The 24,938-nt window shown below is 37.8% G+C and overlaps 1 protein-coding gene across 4 annotated transcripts in view; it reads left to right on the top strand.

Annotated features, from left to right (window-relative positions):
* The window catches only part of SLC25A12 (solute carrier family 25 member 12), a 127,015-nt gene that overhangs the window by 27,821 nt on the left and 74,256 nt on the right, over positions 1-24,938 (top strand). For 3 of the 4 annotated variants that reach the window (XM_042994701.1, XM_042994703.1, XM_042994700.1), the window contains one exon: positions 18,001-18,143. In XM_042994701.1, coding sequence (XP_042850635.1) covers positions 18,034-18,143 — 110 coding nt within the window. In that variant the 5' untranslated portion in view covers positions 18,001-18,033. Of the gene's footprint in view, positions 1-6,908; positions 6,928-18,000; positions 18,144-24,938 lie in introns of those variants that run through there. The other variant, XM_042994702.1, reaches the window with a different exon arrangement.

Genomic DNA, 24,938 nt, shown 5'->3' with positions numbered 1-24,938 from the left:
GACAGTTACTAAGTAACATATTAGATTTTTTTATTCCTGTTTTGAGTACTTCAAACTGTAGCTACTTGAAGCTATAGGACACTGTTTAGGAGCAGTTTTATTTTAGAAGCATACGGTTTATTAATATTTTAGAGAAAATAGGCAAAAAATATATACTAACTACAGTATTTCGTTAGCATTTAACATATCAGCCCAAGAAATATTTACTAAGGACTATTTGCTGTGTGCCATGTGTGCACTTGTATTTAGTTTAGCAGTAGGCATCAGTTGAATAATCGAAGGAGAGGACTAAGCCAAGATTTGGATGGTAATTGACATGTGACTAGCTCCTTTCTCAACCCATTCCACCTCTAACAGATTGCAGTTGAGGGAGTCAAGAATAATGAAGTCAAATACATAGCCTCTGGTAGAGCAATCGGCTTGCCTGGATAAAAGTGGCTGTAATAATAATGACAGTGGCTAACATTTATTGATCATTCGCCGGTGTCCTGGGCATTGGCCTAGTGCTTTAAGGGTATTACATTAATTTTCATAACAACCTTAGGAGGTAGGGTTGGAGTCCCCGTTAAATAGATGAAGTTAAATGACTTGGTTAATGTCATTTAGTTCTTAAGTGGTGGAGGCTGGAGTCCAATCAAACTGCAGAACCTGTATTCTTAACCCTTACACTAAATCACTTGTGGGGGGGGGGTCTCTAAATGGGGGGTGGGTAATTTTTTGAAAGCTAGAAGTACAAGGAAAAAACAATCTGGTTACTTAGGTGATGAAAAAAAAAAAGTGCCTTTGCACCGTAACTACCTAGAACATTTGGCCAATGAGTTTGGATTTGAAACAGTAGGGATGCACTATGGGTTTCTGAGTGGGCAAATTGAAGTGGTAAATTCTGACATCTCTTTGTGTATGTTGGATAAAGTGTGGAGAGGTTGGAAGTAGGTAGGGGGATCAGCTAAGAGGCTATTGAAATAATACATGTGGGAGATAATGACCTGGAGTGTCTGATGGCTGGGGAAATGGGAAGGAATAAGAATACCAGGGACTTTGTAAGGGATGAATCTATTGAGTTTGGTATTAAATATAGAAGTAAAGTAAGAAGTAGTGAATCTGGATGGATGTTAATTGATAAGGCATCTATTTTGGGAATTATTGGTGGGGGAGAGAAGTTTAAGTTTCATTGTTAAATAAGTATGTCCTAATATGTTAAATCTGACAGGAGTGGAGAGATACAAATTTGTACAGATGGTAGATAAATCCATGTGGTTAGGAGTTTAAAAAAATTTTTTTTTTTAACGTTTTTATTTATTTTTGAGACAGAGAGAGACAGAGCATGAACGGGGGAGGGGCAGAGAGAGAGGGAGACACAGAATCGGAAGCACGCTCCAGGCTCTGAGCCATCAGCCCAGAGCCTGACGCGGGGCTCGAACTCACAGACTGTGAGATCGTGACCTGAGCTGAAGTCGGACACTTAACCGACTGAGCCACCCAGGCGCCCCGAGGAGTTTAAATATAAAAGAAACAGGACCAGGAATAAGGGACTGATTTATAAGTGATATCCATAATTAAAGTGGAAAGAAGGAGGAGGAGGAGAACGAGGGAGAATCGTCCCATGGGAGTTTAAAGTAGTTTCAAAAAAAAGGATATGGTCAAAGATTAAAATTATTATGTTATTAGTATAATTTGATTTTGGTAGGATTTGGGGGTTACTTGAGTTCTGGATCAGTGAGATATTTAAAGACTACAGAGAGATTTAATTTTGAATTTTGGAATACAACTGAAAGCTGTTTTTTGTAAATTTAGATCTGTGGCATTAACTGTCTAAATTCACAAATACTCATTTGTTTTTGTAAACAGGAAAATACTTCTCTTTGAAAATGCTGATATATATATGTTTAAAAGTATGTGAAAAGGGCTTTAGAAAAGTGAAGCATTATTATTTTGAGTATAGGGACATAGGTTTATTTTTTCTGTGTTCATCGCTTCTCAAATTTTGATGACCTATATTTTCTATTAGTTAAAAAAAGGAGCAATAATATTCACTAGGATTCTGCTTTTTCCAGATTCCTACAAGTTCATAAAGTTGGAGCACAACAAATGAATTCTTATGTGTTAGACTGTGCTGTAATTTACAACCAGTTGTCAAGCTAAGATTTTACTATTACTACCCTTACAACTGTCATTTCTTGATTTCTCTCTTCTTTTACCTCTCACCCACACACTATCATTGACCCGATTTTGCTACATCAGAAATATACAGTAGCAAAAGGAGACAAGAGAAGCAATGAAGAGGGAGGTAAGGTGAGGATAACAGGACTGTCACAGGCTGATTGTTATAAACGTGAGGAACTTCAAAATGAGAAGTTAGTCTATGCTATGTGGCAAAGTAGGTTTATCAAAAACTGTTATAAGTGAATGATTTGTCAAGATCTCCTTTTTTTTTTTTGGTTGGTAGACTTTTTGTTGTTTGCTTATCAATGTATTGTATGGTAAAAGCAACACATGTTAAGACTGTATCATTATATATGTTAGACCAAAAATACACTGCAGTGTAGAACTCAAGTATTATTTTGAACCTGTTCTTTTTCTCATTATCACCTAATGTAACAATGATTATCATATCCCATGTAAAAATTATGAAAATGCGTTTTCTGTGTTATTTTATTTTATTTTTTAAAGTTTATTTATTTTGAGAGAGAGAGAAACAGTGGGGGAAGGACAGAGAGGAGGGGAACAGAGGATCTGATGAGGGTTCTGTGCTAACAGCAGATGTAGGGCTTGAACCCACAAACGATGAGATGATGACCTGAGCCTAAGTTGGATGCTTAACTGACTGAGCCACCCAGGCACCCCTGTGTTGTTTATTTTATAGAATAAATGGAAGAAGGTGCTGCTAACGTAAAGCAAAGAGTGATTCTTCCTTAGTGTTTTTATGATAATGTATTCATTTTTAATTGAAAGAAATATCCTTTTTTATCAAAATAATTTTTAATGTTTATTTATTTTTGAGAGACAGAGACAGAGCATGAGTAGGGGAGGGAAGAGAGAGAGAGGGAGACACAAAATACGAAGCAGTCTCCAGGCTCTGAGCTGTCAGCACAGAGCCTGACACGGGACTCGAACCCAGGAACCACGAGATCATGACCTGAGCCGAAAGTCAAATGCTTAACCGACTGAGCCACCCAGGCACCCCAAAAGAAATATTCTTTAACCAATAAATATTTGTTTACATATTACATATGTATGTATTTTTGGCAATAACCTGGGGCTCAGAAGGGAATTAATTAAGCGGGAGACCCTTCTACCTTGTTGGAATATGCATTAGGGCTATCTTTTCCTTTTTTTTCTTTTTAAGTTTATTTTGCAAAGGGAGAGAGAGTGTGTGTGTTCATAGGGAAGGGGTAGAGAGAGAGAGAGAGAGAGAGAGAGAGAGAGAGAGAGAATCCCGTGGGATTTGAACTCATGAGTGGGACTTGAATTCATGAACTGAGATCATGACCTGAGCTGAAGTTGGACACTTAACTGAGCCACCCAGATGCCTCTTTCTTTCTTTCTTTCTTTCTTTCTTTCTTTCTTTCTTTCTTTCTTTCTTTCTTAAGTTTATTTATTTATTTTGAGAGAGAAAGAGGGGAGGGGCAGAGAGAGGAGAGAGAATCCCCACCAGACTTCACACTGTCACTGAGGAGCCCAATGCGGGGCTTGAACTCAGGAACTAGGAGATCACGACCTGAGCCAAAATCAAGGGTCATACACTTAACTGAGTTACCCATGTGCCCCAGGGCTATGTTTTCAAAAGGATGGAATGTGTATCACAAATGATAACATCGACTGAGGCCCAGTGTGGAGAAAAAAGGTGCTTTCATGGGGTATTTGTGGAAACAAAGACTCTTTGGAAAGCAATCTGGCAATAGTTTAAAACAAAGATACCGTTTGAATAAACAATCCTACTTTGGGGATATTTAACCCAGAAAAATAAAAATACTCATAAAAATATACATGTACAAGGTTGTTAGTTGTAACACACAATTGTTCCTTGAGGGAAGAAAAAGTAGGAAAAAGAAAAGAGAAATGTTATCAGAGAGGAGTGATAGAAAAACTATGGAAAAACCATTCCATGGAAAATTATGCAAAACTAAAAAGAATGAGTTAGGCCTATTTCAGCTGATTTAGAGATTTCCAATGTACTATTAAGTGGGATAAGATGTAAAGAAGTGTCTATAGCATGACTCTAGTTTTCTATAAGCCACTTCATATATGTTGTATGTATATTTACACATATACATTTATAGAAGAATTAGAGGAAAGTAAAAATAAAGCCTTAATGTGTATGTATTAGATTTTGATCAAGTGAATAATTTAAAAAGTAAGAATAGGGGCACCTGGGTGGCTCAGTTGGTTGAGCATCTGACTTCGGCTCAGGTCATGATCTCACAGCTCGTGGGTTTGAGGCCTGTATAGGACTCTGTGCTGACAGCTCAGAGCCTGGAGCCTGCTTCAGATTCTGTGTCTCCCCCTCTCTCTCTCTGTCTCTCTTTCTGCCCCTCCCCCACTGGTGCGCTCTCTCTTGCCCGTGCTCTCTCTCTCTCAAAAATAAACATTAAAAAATTTTAAAAAAAGTAAGAATTTAGAAATTTCAGAATCTGAAGTTAAAAGAGGACTTCCCAGAATAAATTGGGTTGGATAAAGCCAATGAGAGTCTTTGAGACACACAGAAGGAGATCTAAAGTTTTCTTATCTAAACTGTTAAGTGTTTTCACCAGTTTTTTAGAATTTAGGAATTGAAGATGATAGCCTTTATCTTTAGTATATTAGTATTTGCAATAAACTGTATAAAGTTTTCATTAAAAAAAAAAAAAAGGTGACAGGGCACCTGGCTGGCTCAGTTGGTTAAGCATTTACTTTGGCTCAGGTGATGATCTCATGGTTGGTGACTTCAAGCCCCACATCAGGCTCTGTGCTGACAGCTCAGAGCCTGGAGCCTGCTTCAGATTCTGTGTCTCCCTCTCTCTCTGCCCCTCCCCTGCTCACACTCTGTCTCTCTGTCTCAAAAATAAATAAACATTAAAAAAAAAAAGTGTTAGGCATTAAGGGCATACTAGCACCATAATGAGACTTTATCCTTGAGTCTGATACAAGGATTGAAAAGTAATTGAAAAGATGAGAAAATTAGTGTTATTAAATGTCATGTCATGTTCTCCTACCAATCATTTTTAATTGCCTACCATGTGCCAGGCTAGGCATTGTGCTAGGTTCTACCTTTATAGAGTTGAGATAGAGGAGTTCAGTGAAAGTAACTCATTCTGGGTGGGGCTGGGACAGTAGCAAAACCCACACATTTAAAAAAACAAAACAGAACAAACTTCAGAAGGTGACAAGTCTAATAAGAAAACAAATAGAATGATGGAAAAGGCCATCACTTTTCAAGAAAGTGGTCAGTAAAGACCCCTGAGAAGGTGGGACTAGAGATGAGACTATAAAGTGGGTAGAGAATTCCAGAGGGCTCACCTGTGTAAAGGCCTAGATGTGGATAAGGGCTTGGTATGTTTGACAAACAGAAAGGAGGCCAGTGTGTCCGAAGCATCAGTAAGTGAGGGAGTGAATGGCCAGTGAGAGATGAGACTGAAGGAGAGCCATATCAAGCAGGGCCTTGTTTGTAGGCCGCAGGGAAGAGTTTGGATTTTTTCAAAGATTGTTGTGGAGACCACCAAATGTCTTTCACCTTGGAAGTGGAATAATTGACATTAAAAAAATTTTTAATGTTTGTTTATTTTGGGGAGAGAGAGAAGGAGAGGGAGGAAGAAAGAAAGAAAATAGCTGGGAAGAGGCAGAGAGAGTGAGAGACAGAGGATCCCAAGCAGGCTCTGTGCCAAAAGCAGAGAGCCTGATGTGGGACCTGAACTCACAAACCCAACCGTGAGATCATGACCTGAGCCACCCAGCCGCCTCTCAATTTACATTAAAAAAAATTTTTTTTAATGTTTATTCATTTTTGAGAGAGAGAGTGCGAGCGGGGGAGGAGGAGGAGAGAGGGAGACACAGAATCCAAAGCAGGCTCCAGGCTTCTAGCTGTCAGCACAGAGCCCGATGTAGGGTTCGAACCCATGAACTGTGAGATTATGACCTGAGCCAAAGTCGGACGCCCAACCGACTGAGCCATCTAGGCGCCCCTCAATTTACATTTTATTTTTTTTTAATTTTTTTTTCAACGTTTTTTTATTTTATTTTTGGGACAGAGAGAGACAGAGCATGAACGGGGGAGGGGCAGAGAGAGAGGGAGACACAGAATCGGAAACAGGCTCCAGGCTCCGAGCCATCAGCCCAGAGCCTGACGCGGGGCTCGAACTCACGGACCGCGAGATCGTGACCTGGCTGAAGTCGGACGCTTAACCGACTGCGCCACCCAGGCGCCCCTCAATTTACATTTTAAATAGATCATATTGAAATAGATCATATTGAAATGTAAACTTTTGGGGCACCTGAGTAGCTCAGCTGGTTAAACGTCTGATTCTTGATTTCAGCTCAGGTCATGATCTCACAGTCGTGAGTTCAAGCCCCATTCTCAGGCTCTGTGCTGTGCCGAACCTGCTTGAGATGGTCTCCTTTCTCTGTCTCTCTCCTTCTCCCCTGCTCACGCATGCACTCTCTCTCTCAAAATAAATAAATAAACTTAAAAAAAAAAAAAAAAAAGAAATGTAAACTTCCTTACATGTTTCTATGCTTTCTTATGGATGACTGCTTTAATTAGACTGATTCTTCCAATTTAATTTCTTTCTGTCCATAGGGTTCTTAGAACATCTTGAGTGGGGCCTCAGCTGACTCTTTTTCTTCCAGGAGGCAGCAGAGGGTAGCTTGAGCCTGCAAGAGCTTTGTAGTCTGATCTGGATTTGAGTCCTTACTGGATGCCTTTTTGCTCTAGGACCTTAGGTATTTATACCAGTAAGTTTCCTTACCTAAGAAGGGATTATTACACCTAGCACATAGGGATGTTACAACAATTAAATGAGGTAATTTGTAAATGATGCCTGACACATGGAGCTTAGTTCCTTGGTCCCTTTTTTTCCTTCTAAGGTGGGATGAGGACTTTTCTTTCGTGAATAAGATCTGAGTCCCTTATCTTTCCCAGGTAACTGTGCTGGACCTATAAAGTGACTAAAATATTAATGTGTTTATGATTATGTACATATAATCAGCTAATTACTCATATTGTTGAGACATATACCTGAAGATATTTACAAATCTCCACATTCAGAAATAAGAATAAGAAGTAATTTCTTTCGAGTTTGTAGGTTCTGAGAAGGGGTATAGCCATGGTCTAAGACTGTGGATGATATGTGGATGATAACAGTTTTCTTTGGAACCTTCAACTGCTCAATCTGGATCAGAGAAGGACTAATAGTCCAACTGTAAGCTCTGAAATACCAAGACACAGATCTGAAAGAAAGACTTATAATTCATTCTTTATGTGTATAACTCAAAAAAAAAAATCATTTCCGTCTGTCCAGCTCTCTTTTACTTAATAATACTGAAGTTTCTAAAGCATCATTCACCGAAATCAGTTCTATGGCCACTATTGGGCTTTTAGAACTGTGCTCTTGCTTAACTTACTAAGTCACTATTATGTGTCAGGCACTATTTTAAGTATTTTATATAAATCATTATAGTCAGTCCTCAAAACAACTCTAAAAGGTAGGAACCATTAACATTCTCATTTTACACTTGATCTTAGCCAAAAAGGCCGAGAAGCGATTAACATTCTCATTTTATAGGTGAAGAAACTGAGCCCTAGAAAGGTTAGGTAACTTGCTCAAGGTTATACAGTAAATAGAAGAGACTTGCTTTATATGTTTGAATGCAACTTGCCTTTCTAAGTTAATTTTGTTTGGGAGATACAGGTATGTTAGTATATATAGAATCACCTCATTTTTCTGTATCCTTTTAAAAAACCTTTTTAATTATGGAAAAATTTAAGCCTATATAAAGTTAGAGAAGATAGTATAATGAATTACCATATATCCGTCACTCAGCTTCATCAGCTCTTTTGGCTAATCTTGCTTCCTCGATATTACAGCTGCACTGGATTATTTTGAAGCAATTCCCAGACATTGTATCACTGCATATATGAATACTTTAGTATCTTGAAAAGCTACTGAATGATGACTTGATACTTGACGACTCTGAAAACCATCAAATCATAATTTGATTATTTCATGTAAAAATATTCCTTAATAATGTGGATTTCCATTCAGTGTTGAAATTTCCCTGATGGTTTCATTTTTTTGAGTTGCTTTATTAAAATCATGATCCAAGACGTGTTCATACATTACATTTGGTTGCCCTTTCTCTTAAATCTTCTAATATTTTCCACTCCTTACCAGGAAAAAGGTCCTTCTTTCTCTGTGACAAAATTCTTGGTATTTAATTAAGGCTTACCAACCTTAAAGTATTCTGTCCCCCTAGGAGCTGCACCTTGATTGTCAAAGACATGATTTGCCCAGGCTTATAAATATATATGCTCCTTGTATGTTCCCATGGTTACTTAGACCAAGAGATTGAAGTATTTATTTTAAGAACAATGTGAATTAATTATTCAACTTAATCTGCCCTGAGAATCATTCTAGTTTCAGTTATTGAGTTCTCTGGGGTCATTATTTTATTTCCAAGGTTTTTGGAAACTTTGAGGGGAAAATTGTTTTGGTATACGTAGTTTATTATGGTAGCTTCAGTTGATTTCAGTGATTAATAAAGAGCTTATACCTCTCTGCTCTGTTAGGAATTACATTGTTTAGTCACTGACAATAGGATTTGATATAATGGAAGGTAAAAATACATATATTAAAGCAAAAAGAAAAATAAGCACATAATATTTCATGGAGGCAAACTGAGTTAGAAAGGCAGACTTCTGAGAACCTTTTTTGCAAAATCCAATAGAAGGTTTTGTTTCTAGTGTATCCGAAATACGTGCCTGAGAGTGCTAGTTAAAATTAGATGTATAAAATTGCCTTTTCCTAATGCGTGTGTAGTTGATTTTAGTAAATATCGGAAAAAATTTGCATCACTAATTAAAATCTTTAAAAAAGTGGCCATGTGTGTTAGAATTATTTTTTCTTATTAGAATATTAATTTATAATAGATAAATTCCACATTGTACTATTGTAACAGGGTTTGTTGTGGTCTGCTCATTATGCAGAGTGCTTGTGTAGTGAAAGGGCATACGTTCCTGGTTCCTGACTAAATTTGGTTTCTGTTAGGAGTAAGAGCCATGTAAGTGAAGGACAGCAAGAGGATTAGCTTCAGAAGCTCAGCTCTTCCATTGTTCCTGTAATTCACTTTTCTGTATGGGAAATGCTTTACATGATCTCTGTAGTTACTGAACTTTGTGGCATTGTCATGTGAGAGTTACTGAAATTGGAAGGATGTTAAGATCTGAAAATGTCAGTTCATCTCAGTTGGAACAAAGTCTTGGAGCAGCAGTCTGTTTTGACTCCTATTACAGCCACATGTTGGATGAGCAGAGATGAAGCTGGCTAGACCAGTTAGGACTGATTTGGTAAACCCAACAACAGTGGGAGCCAACCCCAAGGAAACCTTGGTTTGGAGAAAGATGAGGAGGTAGAACATTAACTCCTTCATGTTTGGGCAAAAGCAGAATAATTAAATAAGCAAGGAGGGAAATTTGGATCCTTTGCTTTTCTGTGTTTCTAAGCATTTTAGAGTAACTACAGTATTTCATTATGTGTTATTAGTTTTACAATTTCCAAGAACTTTGGTGTTCAGGATCTCATTTTTTCCTTATGTCAAGACCGTTAATGTTTCTGTATCTTCTTATTAGAGAAGAGACTCAGAGAAGACTCAAGAAATCGCAACTAGTTAATGGCACAGGGATTAGAATTTGTTTTTAGACCCTGGTTTCAGTGTCCAGCATGCCACCGTCTCTGAGTTATTTGGGGTAGGAACTATGTTTTTGTGATCTTGCATCCCTGGTATCAGGCATAATGTCCAGCACACGACTGGTACTTAATAAATGTTTTTAAGTGAAAGCAAAATTACCTGGAAGATTTGATAATAGCAGATTTTTGGCTTAAAAAGTAATGCTTCTAAATATATTACTTGGTTTTGGTGTGCATACTTAAAAAGAAAATCCTTGATCTTGATACACTGTGTACTTTTTAAAAAGTAACCAGCCTTCTAGTTACAGGAGATCAGAATTTTTCTTTATAACCTCTGGAAAATCTTCTGGACATATAAAATATCAAAAGATCTGTTTTTGAACTTAAATCATTTAAACAGGTAATTTGTATCATTTAGACTATTTGGTTTTTTTACTCATTAGTGTCATTAAATTTTAAGTTAACCTTCTTTTTCCCCCTTGTACTCGATAGAAATCTAGGGTTGTGTGAAAACTCTTTGTAAAGTCTGCTTTACAAGTAACCTGCTATATGGGTTAAAGTTTGGCAAATTGTAAAGGAATTACTACTCTCCAACTTACTCCAGTCAAGTGAGACCTTAATATGTTGATCTGTTGGCTGGATAGGCAAAACATTTGGAGATAACATGATCTCATTTGGAGCTAGAGGTAGTTCTGTGTAAGTGCAATAGTATAATTATATATATCTGTATGTGAAACCCTGCCATCTTTTATCAGCAACCAATGTATAAAGATTCTGATCTTTCGTCGAGATCCATTTCATTTCTCAAGCTTCATAATGTCAAGACTTTTTCAAGCACATGTGAACTATACTCAATGTAAACTTAAATATTTATTTCTGGAAATGTCAAAGCTATGTGTACTTTTACATTCAAATACTTGAGTTGGATTTGGAAAGTTTCGTCAAGAAAATAAATCACCTATTTTTGTTTGGATACGGTCAGCTACTTCTTGTCAATGTCTTTCATGTGTCCTTGACTTCCTGCCCAAGAGAGATTTACAACTGCTTAAGAGACATCTTTGAAATGGCAAATGATTAACTCTAAAGTTATTTGGAGTATGGATATAATATTTGGTTAATTTCATTTAAAGTCATTTTTGTTTCTCCTTTGAAATGACAGGAACAAAATGGAAATATTATGAAACTATTAAGTTGACACATTAGGTTTTTAGAATAATTTAGCATGGGAGACCCAAAACTTTGTTTTAATTTTCTTTTTATTCTTTTTAGTATAAACATGCAAGTCATTTTGGTTAGCAGAAGGAGAAGGTCTCAATATGGCCACCTAATCTTTTCTGATTTCTAGCCTTCTGTGTTACTGTAGGCCGTGTTTACTTCGTTTAAAACATTATTGTCCAGCAATTAAAATAAGCACTGAAAGTAATGAAACTATTTAAATGAGTCATTCTTATTTTAAAATATACTTTTTGTTTAAATAAATCACCTGTTTTTGAGGTATCTGCTTTGCTTTGTTAACATAATACCCTACAATGTTTTAGCATCTTGACTGACTGTGGGTAGATTCTAGTTTCTGTTCTACACTCCCTCTTCTGTCTGTTCAGGCAACAGACTCACTGACATTGCCAAGTAATTGTCTGTAATTTAATGAGTTAATTAGTTAACTGTCTCCTGGAGAAGTCAAGTACTGACTCCTTATGGATGAGGAGACGTTTTTTTCCCCTCTGAGCTATATGCTTTATCTTTCAGTTAAAATCAAGTTAAAATAGAGTAGGAGAGTTGGGGAAAACATTAGCAAAATACCTCAGGGTAATTGATTCTTTGGCATCATTTATAACCCCAGATACTGGCAAAGCCTGTTCCAGTACTTGTCAACAAAAGCATTTGTTTTCCTTGTTGGCTGCTGTGCTAGTGGTTTGTGCTAAGGCTATTTCCTGATAGTTTTAAAGTCAAGATTGTTGTGAAATCCTGGTGATTCTGTAGGTACAGTTTACTCTGTGTGTGTGTGTGTGTGTGTGTGTGTGTGTTCTGTGTGTATAGTGGTGGTAGTCCTGGCAGTCAAATTCAGGTATTAGTATTAGATATTAGGCACCTATGTGGCAAAAATAAATGGAGAATTAGTTGCTGCATTTTGTTAATACTAACTGAAATGTTTTCATATTCTCTCTTTTGAGAATTGACATCTGATTACAGAAAGCAAGCAGCAAACAGTTGTGAAGAGAACAAAGATCTCCATAACCCATCTCTAGTGTTTTTTTTTAATTTTGCATTTTGTGTTTTGCTCTTCCTTTTAAATTTCTCATAAGAGTCAGGCCAGGATTTTTTGACAAAAGAGGTGAGCATTCTTATAGTTCTTTATGTATGATATGCATATATGTGTGTGTGTGTGTGTGTGTATAGCTGAATTGCTTTTCAACAAGACTGAAATTGAAAAAAGTAAGATCTACAGAACAATGTTAATTAATAATTATGTTATCATTTGTGTAAAAAAATGAAATGGGTAAGAGTATTTATGCACATTTGCATGTGTATACATTAGCATGTATATGCATATATTTCATATATGTATAATCATTTATGCATAAAACATCTCTGGAAGGACAGACTAGAAATTGATTGCTTCTGGGGCGCTTGGGTGGCTCAGTTGGTTGAGAGTATGACTTTGGCTCACGTCATGATCTCCCTGCTATCAGCACAGAGCCCGCTTCAGATCCTCTGTCCCCCTTACTCTGCCCCTCCCCAACTTGGGTGCGCTTACGCTCTCTCTCAAAAAAAAAAAAAAAAAAAAAAAATCCAGAAATTGATTGCCTTTGGAGGGAGACAGAGAATCTTAAGTCAGGACCCTGACTAGGGCTCAATTCCACAACTCTGGGATCATGACCTGGGCCGAAACCAAGAGTCAGGCACTCCACGGACTGAACCACCCAAGTGCCCCTGAATTTTTAAAAAAATGTTTATCTATTTTGAAAGAGAGAGACAGCAGGGAAGGGGCAGAGAGGGAGAGATAGAGAATCCTAAGCAGGCTCCACGCTGTCAGTGCAGAGCCCAGCACAGGGGCTGAACTCACAAACCATAAGATGATGACGTGAGCCGAAATGAAGAGTCAGATGCTTAACTGACTGAGCTACCTACCTAGGTGCCCCAATGTACTTTTTGAATTTTGAATGGTATGACTGTAACACTATTAAAATCATCTTTAAAAAGTCATTAGCAAGGGGTGAAAGTACCCATTGTTTTTTCATTTGCACTCCCACCACCTTGGTTCAGGTCTCATCTTCTTTCACCTGGATCTTCAGTAGCTGACACTTGGTCTCCCTGCCCCCAGTCATTTTCTGTCTTCTCCAAATCATCTTTTACATTGCCACAAGAGAGAGCACAGGTCAGATCATGTCTCTGTCATCCTCTAAAACTTTTAGTGGCATCCCATTACCCACAGAATGGAGTTCAGACTGTTCAACTTAGCATTCAAAGTCTTCCATCATTTGATCTCAAACTGCCTTTGTCTTTTCCATTTCAACTTCTACATCTTTGCTTTGTTGTTGTTGTTGTTTTTGTTTTTTAGTTTATTTATTTTTAGAGAGAGCATGAGCAGAGGAGGGGCAGAGAGAGAGGGAGAGAGAGAATCCCAGGCAGGCTCTGTGTTGTCAGCAAGGAGCCCGATGCTGGGCTCAGTCTCATGAACCACGGGATTATGACCTGAGCGGAAATCAAGATTGGGATGCGTAACTGACTGAGCCACCCAGGCGCCCCTGCTTCATATCTTTGTATGCCCTCTCTTTATTAACATTTGTGTCTCCAACTAGTTCTCTCCCTCCAAAAAAGAGAGAATAATTTAACATCTCTGTATTCACATTTTTTAAAAACCTTGTAGACCCTTTCTGTCTGTTGCAGTTAAAATCAAATTTTACTTTCAAGGCCTATTCTGAACATACTCTCTCTTTCCTACTGCAGCCCCATTCCACCTGTCCTTAGAACGAGCCACTCCTTTTTGGATCCTATAGTACATTTCTCATACCATTGTTTGGCACTCATAATCTAGTGAGTTTTTGACTTGTCAGTGGCTTTAAATTCTATTTTTAGACTTCCTTGTGTTGATTCCTCTTTCCAGTTGCAGTAGTCTTCCTGACATTGTGCCTTTCCCCACTCCTGCCTGTTCTTAACTCTGTGGTTTTCTGATCTTGGTAAAACATGTAAGATTATGAAGGACATTGAGGAACACAGAATAGAAGCAGTAGTCGACAATAATTGGTAGAATCCATTCAGTATTAGTATTAATACCATACAGTTTATTTTTTATTTATCCTATATTTGCATACTTATTGTTTTGAAATGTCAAAGATCATTTAGTCTTAATTTTATAGATGTGTGATATATGTAGAAGCCTGGGAGGAGAATGGAGTTGTTGAGCCAGGACTTAAACTTAGGACCATTTCAGCAATGACTTTTATAGAATGTAAAGTGAACATAACTTTATCTTGGGGTGATATTTGTTAGGTGCTTTTGGGTAGTACAAGTTAGTAAAAATATGTCTACCTGTGTGCAGGCTGATCAAGCATTTGCTATGATAGCCTCTGTGGGGTTTTCTAGAATATGACAGAGGAAACATTTTTTATTTAATTCTCCTCTTGTTGAAAGAGCTGGTTGCTTGGTTTAGTCAGATTCACAAATGAGAACATTTGAAATGCTTAACCAAAAAGCAAACCAACAGTCCTTTTCTGTGATCCTTCCCATCCTTGTCTTATTTCCTAGAAGCAACCACTTCTTTTTTTTTTTATGAATATAATTTATTGTCAAATTGGCTTACATACAACACCCAGTGCTCATCCCAACAAGTGCCCTCCTCAATGCCCATCATCTACTTTCACCTCTCCCCCACCCTCCCATCCACCCTCAGTTTGTTCTCTGTGTTTGTGTCTCTTGTGGTTCTCCTCCCTCCCTCTCTGTTTGTAACTATTTTTTTCCCATTCCCTTCCCCCATGGTCTTCTGTTAAGTTTTTCAAGATCCACATATGAGTGAAAACATATGATATCTGTCTTTCTCTGACTGACTGAATTTCACTCAGCATAATACCTTCCAGTTCTACCCACGTTGCTGCAAATAGTACGATTTCATTCTTTCTCATCGCCAAGTAGTAGTCTATTGTATATATAAACCACATCTTCTTTATCCATTCATCAGTTGACGGACAATTAGGCTCTTTCCATAATTTGGCTATTGTTGAAAGCGCTGCTATAAACATTGGGGTACACATGCCCCTATGCATTAGCACTCCTGTATCCCTTGGGTAAATTCCTAGTAGTGCTATTGCTGGGTCATAGGGTAGTTCTATTTTTAATTTTTTGAGGAACCTCCGCACTGTTTTCCAGAGCGGCTGTACCAGTTTGCATTCCCACCACCAGTGCAAGAGGTTTCCCGTTTCTCCACATCCTTGCCAGCATCGGTAGTTTCCTGAGTTTTTCATTTTAGCCACTCTGACTGGTGTGAGGTGGTATCTCAGTGTGGTTTTGATTTGTATTTCTCTGATGATGAGTGACGTTGAGCATCTTTTCATGTGTTTGTTGGCCATCTGGATGTCTTCTTTGGAATAGTGTCTATTCATCTCTTCTGCCCATTTCTTCACTGGATTATTTGTCTTTTGGGTATTGAGTTTGATAAGTTCTTTATAGATTTTGGATACTAGCCCTTTATCTGATACAGAAGCAACCACTTCTAACTCTTAACTATTTATTTGGTATTTCCCTTCATATTTCTATACTGCTATTTCTAGATATTATTGACTTTCTATGAGAGTAGTTGAGGACTTCCTTACACTACTTCCTCCTCCATTCTTCTTCCTCCATTCCTCTCAGTATGTTTATCATTGTTATTAAATTAATATCTGGTATCTATATTATTATGACCGTGAATACTATTTATTTGAGCCAAGTCATGTATTTCCTGTTTTTATACAACAAAAATGCTTTTTCGTAATTTACTTTCTGATAGAGTTAAAAATTATCTAAATTTTCATTTACTTAGCAACTTGTGTACCTCATACAAATTCATTAATTTAACAAATATTTACTGAGTGCTGGGGTACCTGGGTGGCTCAGTCGGTTAAGCATCTGACTCTTGATTTCGGCTCAGGTCATGAGGTCAAGCCATGGCGTGGGCTCCGTGCTGTGTGGGGAGCCTGCTTGGGATTCTCTCTTTCCTCTCTCTGTCTCTCTTTTTCTCTCTCTCTCTCTCAAAAGAAAAAAAAAAAAGGTTTGCCAAGTGCCTACTGTGTGCCAAGCATTATTCTTGGTGTTTGGGATATATCAGTGAACAAACTAGACAAAGATTCCTTCCTTTGTTGGGAGATAGACAGTAAACATAATAAAGAAGTAAAATACATAGTGTGTTAGAAAGTGATAGCTGCCGAGGGGGGAAAAGGCAATGTAAGGGGGATTGGGAATATAGGTGCAGGCATGGGTTATAATACTAAATAGGGTGATAAGAATAGATCTCATTGAGAAGGTGACATTTGAACAAAGGTTCATACTCCTCCCCATGTTATTTTTCATTTAGCCAAATGCCTTGGATAACCTGACATTCTGTTTTTCCCAGTGGCTTTCCTTCCTGGAGCCCTTCGTTTGCTCCCTGCCAGGACTATGTACTCTAGAGGCCTGCAGCACAATTGTTGTCTTGGGATTTCTCTTGGCCACTTTTCTGGATTGGGTCATCTGATTTTTGTATCCCACTTGGTTCATGCCTTCATTTTGTTGGAGCAGATTCTCCTATAGCTTCCTGAGGAGGCACATGGCAGGAGAAAAAAGTATTGAGAACATGGATATCTCAAAGTACTTTTAACCTACCCTTATAATTGATTCAAAGTTTGGCTCAGTTTAGAATTCTAGGCTGCAAATCATTTATCTTAGAATTTTCAAGGCCTTACTGCATTGTCTTCAAGCTTCAGTGTTTCTGTTGAGGAAGCATTGGTGCCCGTGATTCATAATTCTCTATAAGTGATCTTTTTTCTCTCTGAAAACTTGTAGGATTTTCTCTTTATACTGGTGTTCTGTAATTTTATGATGATGGGCCATGGCCTGGTGTAGGTTTTTGTTTGTTTTACTGTGTTGTGCTTGGCACTTAGCCCTTGTATTCTTCAATTCTGGGAAATTTTCTGATGTTACTACTTTGATAGTTGACTGAAGTAGCTAAATTGATCAGCTGCAACCCGAAGAGGAGAGCTTTGGTTGTGTTTGATCATGCCATAGTGCGTAAAACCCTTAAAATAGTGAGGCCTTTATTTGACAGGCAGATTCTACTATTTTATTTTTAAAAATTAATGACCTAAAAGCAGAATATTTTTGTTTCTTTTCTCCAGCTACTGGAACGTAGAACAAATACCTGTGATGGAAGGTGTTGTGTGTTTGTCATGCTTTTCTCATTCGTTTTATTTTTAAGGTTTGGCAGCCTGTGTTCTCCTGCTGCTCCCCACTCTTGTAGGTGGGAAGCCTCTGGGAGTCTACACGTGTCACCTTCTCACTCTCAGGTCTTAGTCACCTTGGCTGCCCTTTCACCTTTCTTCATCTTTCTCGTATTTCGTCTCTTACGTATTATATGTTTAGTTGAAATAAAAGTCACATGAGACAAAATTCTCCATTTTAACCATTTAAGAGTACACTGCAGTGTTTTTTTTTAGTATATTTACAGTGTGCCGCCATTGCCACCATCTAATTCCAGGACATGGTCGCTGCCCCCAAGAAAAACCCCATATATGTTAAAGCAGTTACTCTCATTTCCCCTCCTCCCAGTTCCTGGCACCTGTGCCTCTGCTGTTTGTCACTGTGGGTTTGCCTCTTGTGGACATTTCATGTAAATGCGGTCATAGGATCTGTGGCCTCTTGCCTTTGGCTTCTTTAACTTGTAATGTTTTCAAGGTTCATCCATGTTGTGGCATGTGTCAGTACTTTGCCAGTGTTCTTAAATCTGGCTCTGAGTGTTTGTTTTTCACTGTCCAGAGAGAAATGCACTATCCTGCATTTATTATCTTTATTTTGACTTTGATACTGTCCTTTATATACCTTTTCACAAAATTTTTTTGGCTACAATATGATGTTGAATAATTTTAATTTTAAGTATGCATTATTTATTTTTTAGTATGCCAGTACTGAGGTTGATGGAGAGCATTACATGACCCCAGAAGACTTTGTCCAGCGCTATCTTGGACTGTATAATGATCCCAATAGTAATCCGAAGGTCGTGCAGCTCTTGGCAGGAGTAGCCGATCAAACCAAGGATGGGTAAGAACCTTTATACATTTTTTGAAAATGAATGTTCTGCAATATCTTACTAAAAAATAGGAACACCCTAAGTTTACCTATGACCACCTGGAATTTTAATATTAATAAACCATTATCTTTTCTTAGAAGTTTATAAGAAGTATTACTTGCTGCCATTATCAAGGATTGGGCAAAACTAGCATTTATTTCTTGGTTTTTTTTGGAAAGTAAACTATATATGGAGAACCATATTTTGTATTGAATAATCTGAACAGAATGGTTTTCTTTCATTCATTCAACAAACATTGAGTACCTACTATGTTTTCTAATGTTCTAAGGACTGGAATTACATCAGCGAGTAAAGTGATAAATGCAAAAGCAATACAAAAATTTAAAAGTAAATTATAGCATGTTAGGTTAGAAGTGCTATGAAGAAGAATGAATCAGGGAAGAACTTAGTAGTATTTATTAATTTATCTGTCTACTCATTTATTTGACAAACATTTATTGAACAACTACCATTAGCCAGGCACTGTTGGGCCTTAGTAATACAAACATAAATAAAATGGGGTTCTATAAGGGAAGGGAAGCAAAAATAATATAAAAACAGGGAGGGGGACAAAACATAAGAGACTCTTAAATATGGAGAACAAACAGAGGGTTACTAGAGGGGTTGTGAGAGGGGGTATGGGCTAAATGGGTAAGGGGCATTAAGGAATCTGTCCCTGAAATCATTGTTATACTATATGTTAACTAACTTGGATACAAATTAAAAAAATAAATTTAAAAAAATGGGGTTCTTGGCCTTAAGAAGAAACTCATGGCCTAGTGAGAAAAAGGATGAGTGAACAAAGAAAAGAATACTTTGGGTATAAGATGCTATAATAGAAGTATATGAAAGATACAAAGGACACCCAAGAAGGCATAGTTAACTCTGTTTTGGGTGGTCAGGACAGCATCACAGAAGAGATACTTGAGTGAAATCTGGCAAGATGAACGGGAAGTTGCTGGTAGTTGGATAAGCTGGGAGAATTCCAGGAAAGGGAATAGCAGTGGTGTGTGTGTGTGTCTTGGGGAGTGACATTGAAGAGGTTGTGTTACATGTACCTTGGTGTGGCTGTGGTTTTGCTTTGTTACTCTTGGAATTGTGGTTGAAGTGAAACTGGGGACCGTCTGTGCTAAGCTTTGACTGTATCCTGTAGGCTCGTGACTTAGTCTTGGAGGTATTTTTAGCCTGGCAGTGTATGGGTGTGTGCAGTCACAGAAATAGCAAGGTGCATCTTACTAGAGTGTCACTTTACTCAAGGGGAAAAAGCACACTGTTTTTAAGTTAAGATCAAATATGACTGTATTATAGAACGAATGGAGTATTCTTATGAATTATAAAGAAAATTTTTTCTTGCTTTGTGAGTTCCAAGCTACATCCTCAGGCCTTCAAAGGCCCAGGTTCTTTCTCCTACCTGTAGAGGTAGTTGTGTGAAAAACTAGGCAATGAGGAGTTGTTAAAAGTTATTTTCCATAGCGTGCCTAGGTGGCTCAGTTGGTGATCCCAGGGTTGTGGGATCGAGCCCTACAACAGGCTCCATGCTGGGTGTGGAGCCTACTTGGGATTCTCTCTCCCTCTGCGCCTCTCCCTGACTCATGCTCCCTCTCTCTAAAATTAAAAAAAAAAAAATAAAGATACTACTGCAGATATGATTAGATTTTTAAAAAATGGTAGGTTGAAATAGGGCAAGATTTGCATGCAATGAAATTCGTTTAGGAGACTATTATAAACTAGAGACTATATTGTAAACTAGGAGACTATAGTTAAACTAGAAATGTTGATATCTAAGTTCTTTGAACCTAGGGTTAGTATTCATATTTTCCCACAAAATCTAGTATAGTGCATGAAATTTGAATATTTTATATCTTAGGTAAAGATTTTATGTAATTTATCAGTGGTAGATGTTGGGGAACTTGCATACATTTCGTGATTAGTCTTTTAAAAAGTCAAATCAGGGGTGCCCAGATGGCTCAGTCGGTTAAGCATCTGACTTTGGCTCAGGTCACCATCTCACGGTTTGTGAGTTGGAGCCCCATGTCAGGCTCTCTGCTGTCAGCGCAGAGCCTGCTTTGGATCCCCTGTCCCCTTCCCTTTCTGCCCCTTCCCCGATTGTGCGCGTGCACACTCTCTCAAAATAAATAAAGTTAAAAAAAAAAAAAAGTCACAACTAGGTTCCCAACGGTTTGGTGGCAGCGTTGCAGACGCAGATCTTTGTGGAGACCCTGATGGGCAAGACCATCTCCCTCGAGGTTGAGCCCAGTGACACTAGTGAGGATGTCAAAGCCAAAGTCCAAGCCAAGGAGGGCATCTCGCCTGACCAGCAGCGTCTGATTTTTGCTGGCAAACAGCTGGAAGATGGCTGCACTTCATTAGACTACAATACCCAGAAAGAGTCCACCCTATACTTGGTGCTTTGCCTGCGGGTGGCGTCATTGAGCCTTCCCTCTGCCAGCTGGCCCAGAAATACAACTGCGACAGGATGATCTGCCACAAGTGTTGCACCCCTGTGCAGTTAACTGCCGCAAGAAGTGTGGCCACACCAACACCCCATGCCCCAAGAAGGTCAAATAAGACCTGTCTACCGGCTCTTCCTTTACTTGCAGGGGTGCCTTCTGCCCAAGACCCAGGGCCCTGGGACTTCAATAAAGTGTCCCTTTCATTGAAAAAAAAAAAGTGGAATCAGCTGATAAGCTATGGTAAACCACTTAGTCATTGGATTTCTTAACAGTGATTAGACAGTAATGCATATGAAGATTATTTTTAATCAGAATTTGTTCTTCAAAATTATTAAAGGTAACATACATATTTAGCTCTTTTAAAAACTAGGATAGTATTTATTGTCATTAATTTGGCCTGAGACCTGCTTTCAGAGTACCCATATCTTCTCAGATACTTCTTTTGTGATCATTTTTGCTCATCTGTTTCAGTAAGTGTGTTTGTTTGTTTGTTTGTTTGTTTGTTTGTTTGTTTTGAAGCTTCATGTGGTTCTCCCAGACTCAGTTGCATTGTTGATGTGGTTGAATGGAATCAAGGGTTTAAGTTGCCAGAATAGAATAGATCAAAGATGGGTTTTGGCTAGGAAAGTATTTGATAATGTTAATAGTGTTCACTTAAAGACAAATCTATTTCTCTTTGTAAAAGAAATCTTTCCTATTTCAGATTTTAAAAACTTCTTAAGCTTCCTTTTTCCTCTCTTTGGAATTAGTCAGATTGGGTTCTGTAGGAAATCTGATTCAAAGAGCTAGATCACATAGGGTACCTGCATGGTTCAGTTGATTAAACATCTGTCCACCCATCGGACTCTTTATTTCGTTTCAGGTCATGACCTCACAGTTTGATTCCTGAGATGGAGCCCCGAATTGGGCTCTGTGCTGACAGCGTGGGGCCTGCTTGGATTTCTCTCTCTCCTCTTTCTCTGCCCCTCCCCACAATTGCACGCTCGCTCTCTCTGAAAATAAATAAACATTAAACAAAAAGATCATAAAAATTATCAGTGAGTTTATGAAACATATAGGTAATTTCTAAAAGCAGAGAAAGGTGGAATTTTCTAGAAACACAGCAATTCTTAACCTCTTATTCATGGATAGTCTTCAGGGGTTCCTGAAGTTGCTGAAATATCATGCAAAATGAGTGAATTTGTATCTGCGTTTTTCTCGGGAGAAATCCCAGGTTTTCAGAAGGACCTGTGACTTCAAAAAAGGTTAAGTATCATTGCTGAAGTTTCTTTAATACTTACAATTGAAGATGGAGTGCCTGGGTGCCTCGCTTGGTTAAGTGTCTGACTCTTGATATTGGCTCGGGTCATGATCTCACCATTGTGAGATCGAGCCCTGCACTGGGCTCTGTGCTGAGCGTGGAACCTGCTTAGGATTCTCTCTCTCCCTCTCTCTCTGCTCTCCCCTGCTCTCTGTCTCTCTCTCTCTCTCTCAAAAAAATAAAAAAAACCTTTAAAAAAAAATACTTGTAATTCAAGAAAATGAAAGGTTTTTTTTTTAATTTTTTTTTTTTAATGTTTATTTATTTTTGAGACAGAGACAGAGCATGAATGGGGGAGGGTCAGAGAGAGAGAGGGAGACACAGAATCCGAAGCAGGCTTCAGACTCCTAGCCGTCAGCACAGAGCCCGACGCGGGGCTCGAACCCACAGCCCATGAGATCATGACCTGAGCTGAAGTCGGACGCCCAACCGACTGAGCCACCCAGCCGCCCCAAGAAAATGAAAGGTTTTGATGATGTTTAACTTATTCCAAGTAGTCACTCTTGTTCATTTAACATTTAAGGAAAATGAGGCCTAGAGAGATTGATTGATTTGCCCAATAACACAAAATTCTCTTAATTTTTAGTCCATTTTCCTTCTTTAATCATTTTTTAAAAAAATGATGTTCTCTTTCTTCCCCACTTTCTGTTTCCCACTCCTTTACCAAGGACAGTGATCAAAGATTAGAATAGTGTATGTAGTTGGTACATTTTTTTACAGCCCCAAGAGGTATTCCTTGGTTCTGTTGTAGTTTTTGTGTTTTTTTTTGATGAGAGTCTTATAATTTGAAGTAGCATCACATAGGTTGTTTATAATTATCAAAACCAAATCTTAATAGCACTAGTATACAGAGGTCTAAGTGATTTAATTAAGTATGTGGGAAGAGCAGGTTTGAGAGAGGTCAATACCATACCTTTTTGTACCCTGGACCGCCTCACCTTCTGCTGCATGTTTTCTTAGCATGTAAACCACCCCCTTTCTCCTCTTCCGCATTCCTTTTCCTCCAATAGATAGTAAAATAAGCAGGAGTGTTTTGATATAGGTGTTTGTTGTGCAGAACCATGTAGAAGCAACATCGTATGGTATAAATAGCATGATGGGTTGTCTAAAGTAAAAGTCATTAGTCAAATGGTATTTGTGAAATTGTGGCTTAAACTTTGAAATTGTGCTTTTATAATGAAAGGCAAAATGATTTTATGCATTAAGTGAAGATTTCAGGAACTATTCTTGTGTGATATAATCTAAAGTGTTTAGACAGTTGCTTGTTTGAAGCTGTAACTTCTAGAATTATAGTTTCTATATTTAGCTCTGGTCAGAATTTCATCTGGAAGCTCTAGTCTATAATGTGTAAAACTATTATTTTTCTCTTTTAGTTTTTCATAACTGCTTTCCTTTACTCTTCTACATGCATATAGAAAAACCTTTTATGCAAAAATCTTGATGGTTTTAAAAATTGCAAAATTAACATGTTAATATTTTGAAATTTTATTAGTTTCCATTCAGTAAATTTAAAAGGAACTTTGTAGAAAAATTTTAAAACATCCAATTCATAAAATCCATTATTTCAAAAAAAATTTTTTTAATGTTTATTTATTTTTGAGAGAGAGAGAGACAGAATGTGAGCAGGGGAGGGGCAGAGAGATAGGGAGACACAGAATCCGAAGCAGGCTCCGGGCTCCAAGCTATCAGCACAGAGCCCGACGCGGGGCTTGAACCCACAAATGGCAAGATCCTGACTTGAGCTGAAGTTGGACTCCCAACCGACTGAGCCACCCAGGCTCCTGTAAAATCCGTTATTTCAGAGTATAAAATGAATACATGTTCTTTGTAAAAAGTCAAGCAGCAGGTATGGTAAAAAGTGAAGGTGCCACCCCATCCTTATTGAAAGAAAACAAACAATTTATTAAACTATGAACTAAGCAGCGGTTTCTTCACTCCAGTTAGTGTCTTGTGGTTTGCATTGGCGCTGCTTAAGTCTTGATCAAGGCCTTCTAACAATAGAGGCATTCATAGCAGGATAAAGGAAAAAGAGCCTTAAAAATTATTCCAGAACATGTTTGCTTTATGTTAGGAGATAAACAGGCCATTTCTTGCTTTATGAAAAGTATTGTTCCACTGTCATGTGGTATAAAAGGCCTATGGGCTAAAGATAGATAGGGAGCATATCAGAGAGACAAAATGGTCCATTACCCTCACCTCCTACTTCTTCCCAGTATTTTATTATGAAAATTCAAACATTCAGGAAGGTTGAAGGAATTTTACAGTGTATACTTAACATACCCATCATATTCTACCATTAACATTTTTCTATGCTTCGTTTTTCATATATCTATCTTTACATCAATCCATCTTGTTTTTTCACACATTTCAAAGTAAATTGCGAACACTGATACTTTTCTTACACATTTCAGCATGCATATTATTAACTGGATTTCAGTATTTGTTTTGAGTGTTTTCTTTATATGTAAAATTTACCCACAGTGACAAATACAAAACTTAAAGGTGCATTTGCTGAGTTCTAATAAATGCCTATACTTGGGTAATCTCAGGTGACTTTTTACCATATTAAAATATATATAATAAAATTTATCATTTTAACCATTTTTAAGCATATATTTCAGTGGCATTAAGTATATTCATATTGTTGTACCACCATCACTATCCATTCTACCTTTTTTTTTTTTTTCATCTTCTCATACTGAAACTCTACCCATGAAACAGTGAGTTCCTGTTTTGTCCCGATACTCAGCTTCTAGTAATCACTATTGTACTTTCTGTTTCTAATGTGTTTGACTATGTTAGATACTTCATGTAAGTGGAATAATGTATTATTTGTCCTTTCATGTTTGATTTCACTTAGCCTGTTGTTTTCAAGATTCACCCATGCTACAGCTTGTGTCAGAATTTCATTCCTTTTTAAGGCCGATTAATATGAAGCGACTTTATTTTTAAGTTGCTGATGCCTTTGTGTTTCTTAATTGATCTTTCTTCAAATAAATCACTCTGTGTAACAA

The sequence above is a fragment of the Panthera tigris genome, chromosome C1, assembly GCF_018350195.1.
Source record: "Panthera tigris isolate Pti1 chromosome C1, P.tigris_Pti1_mat1.1, whole genome shotgun sequence".
Classification (NCBI taxonomy): Eukaryota; Metazoa; Chordata; class Mammalia; order Carnivora; family Felidae; genus Panthera; species Panthera tigris.
Note: the sequence above shows the minus strand (reverse complement) of the source record. Positions and strands in the feature narration are given on the sequence as shown.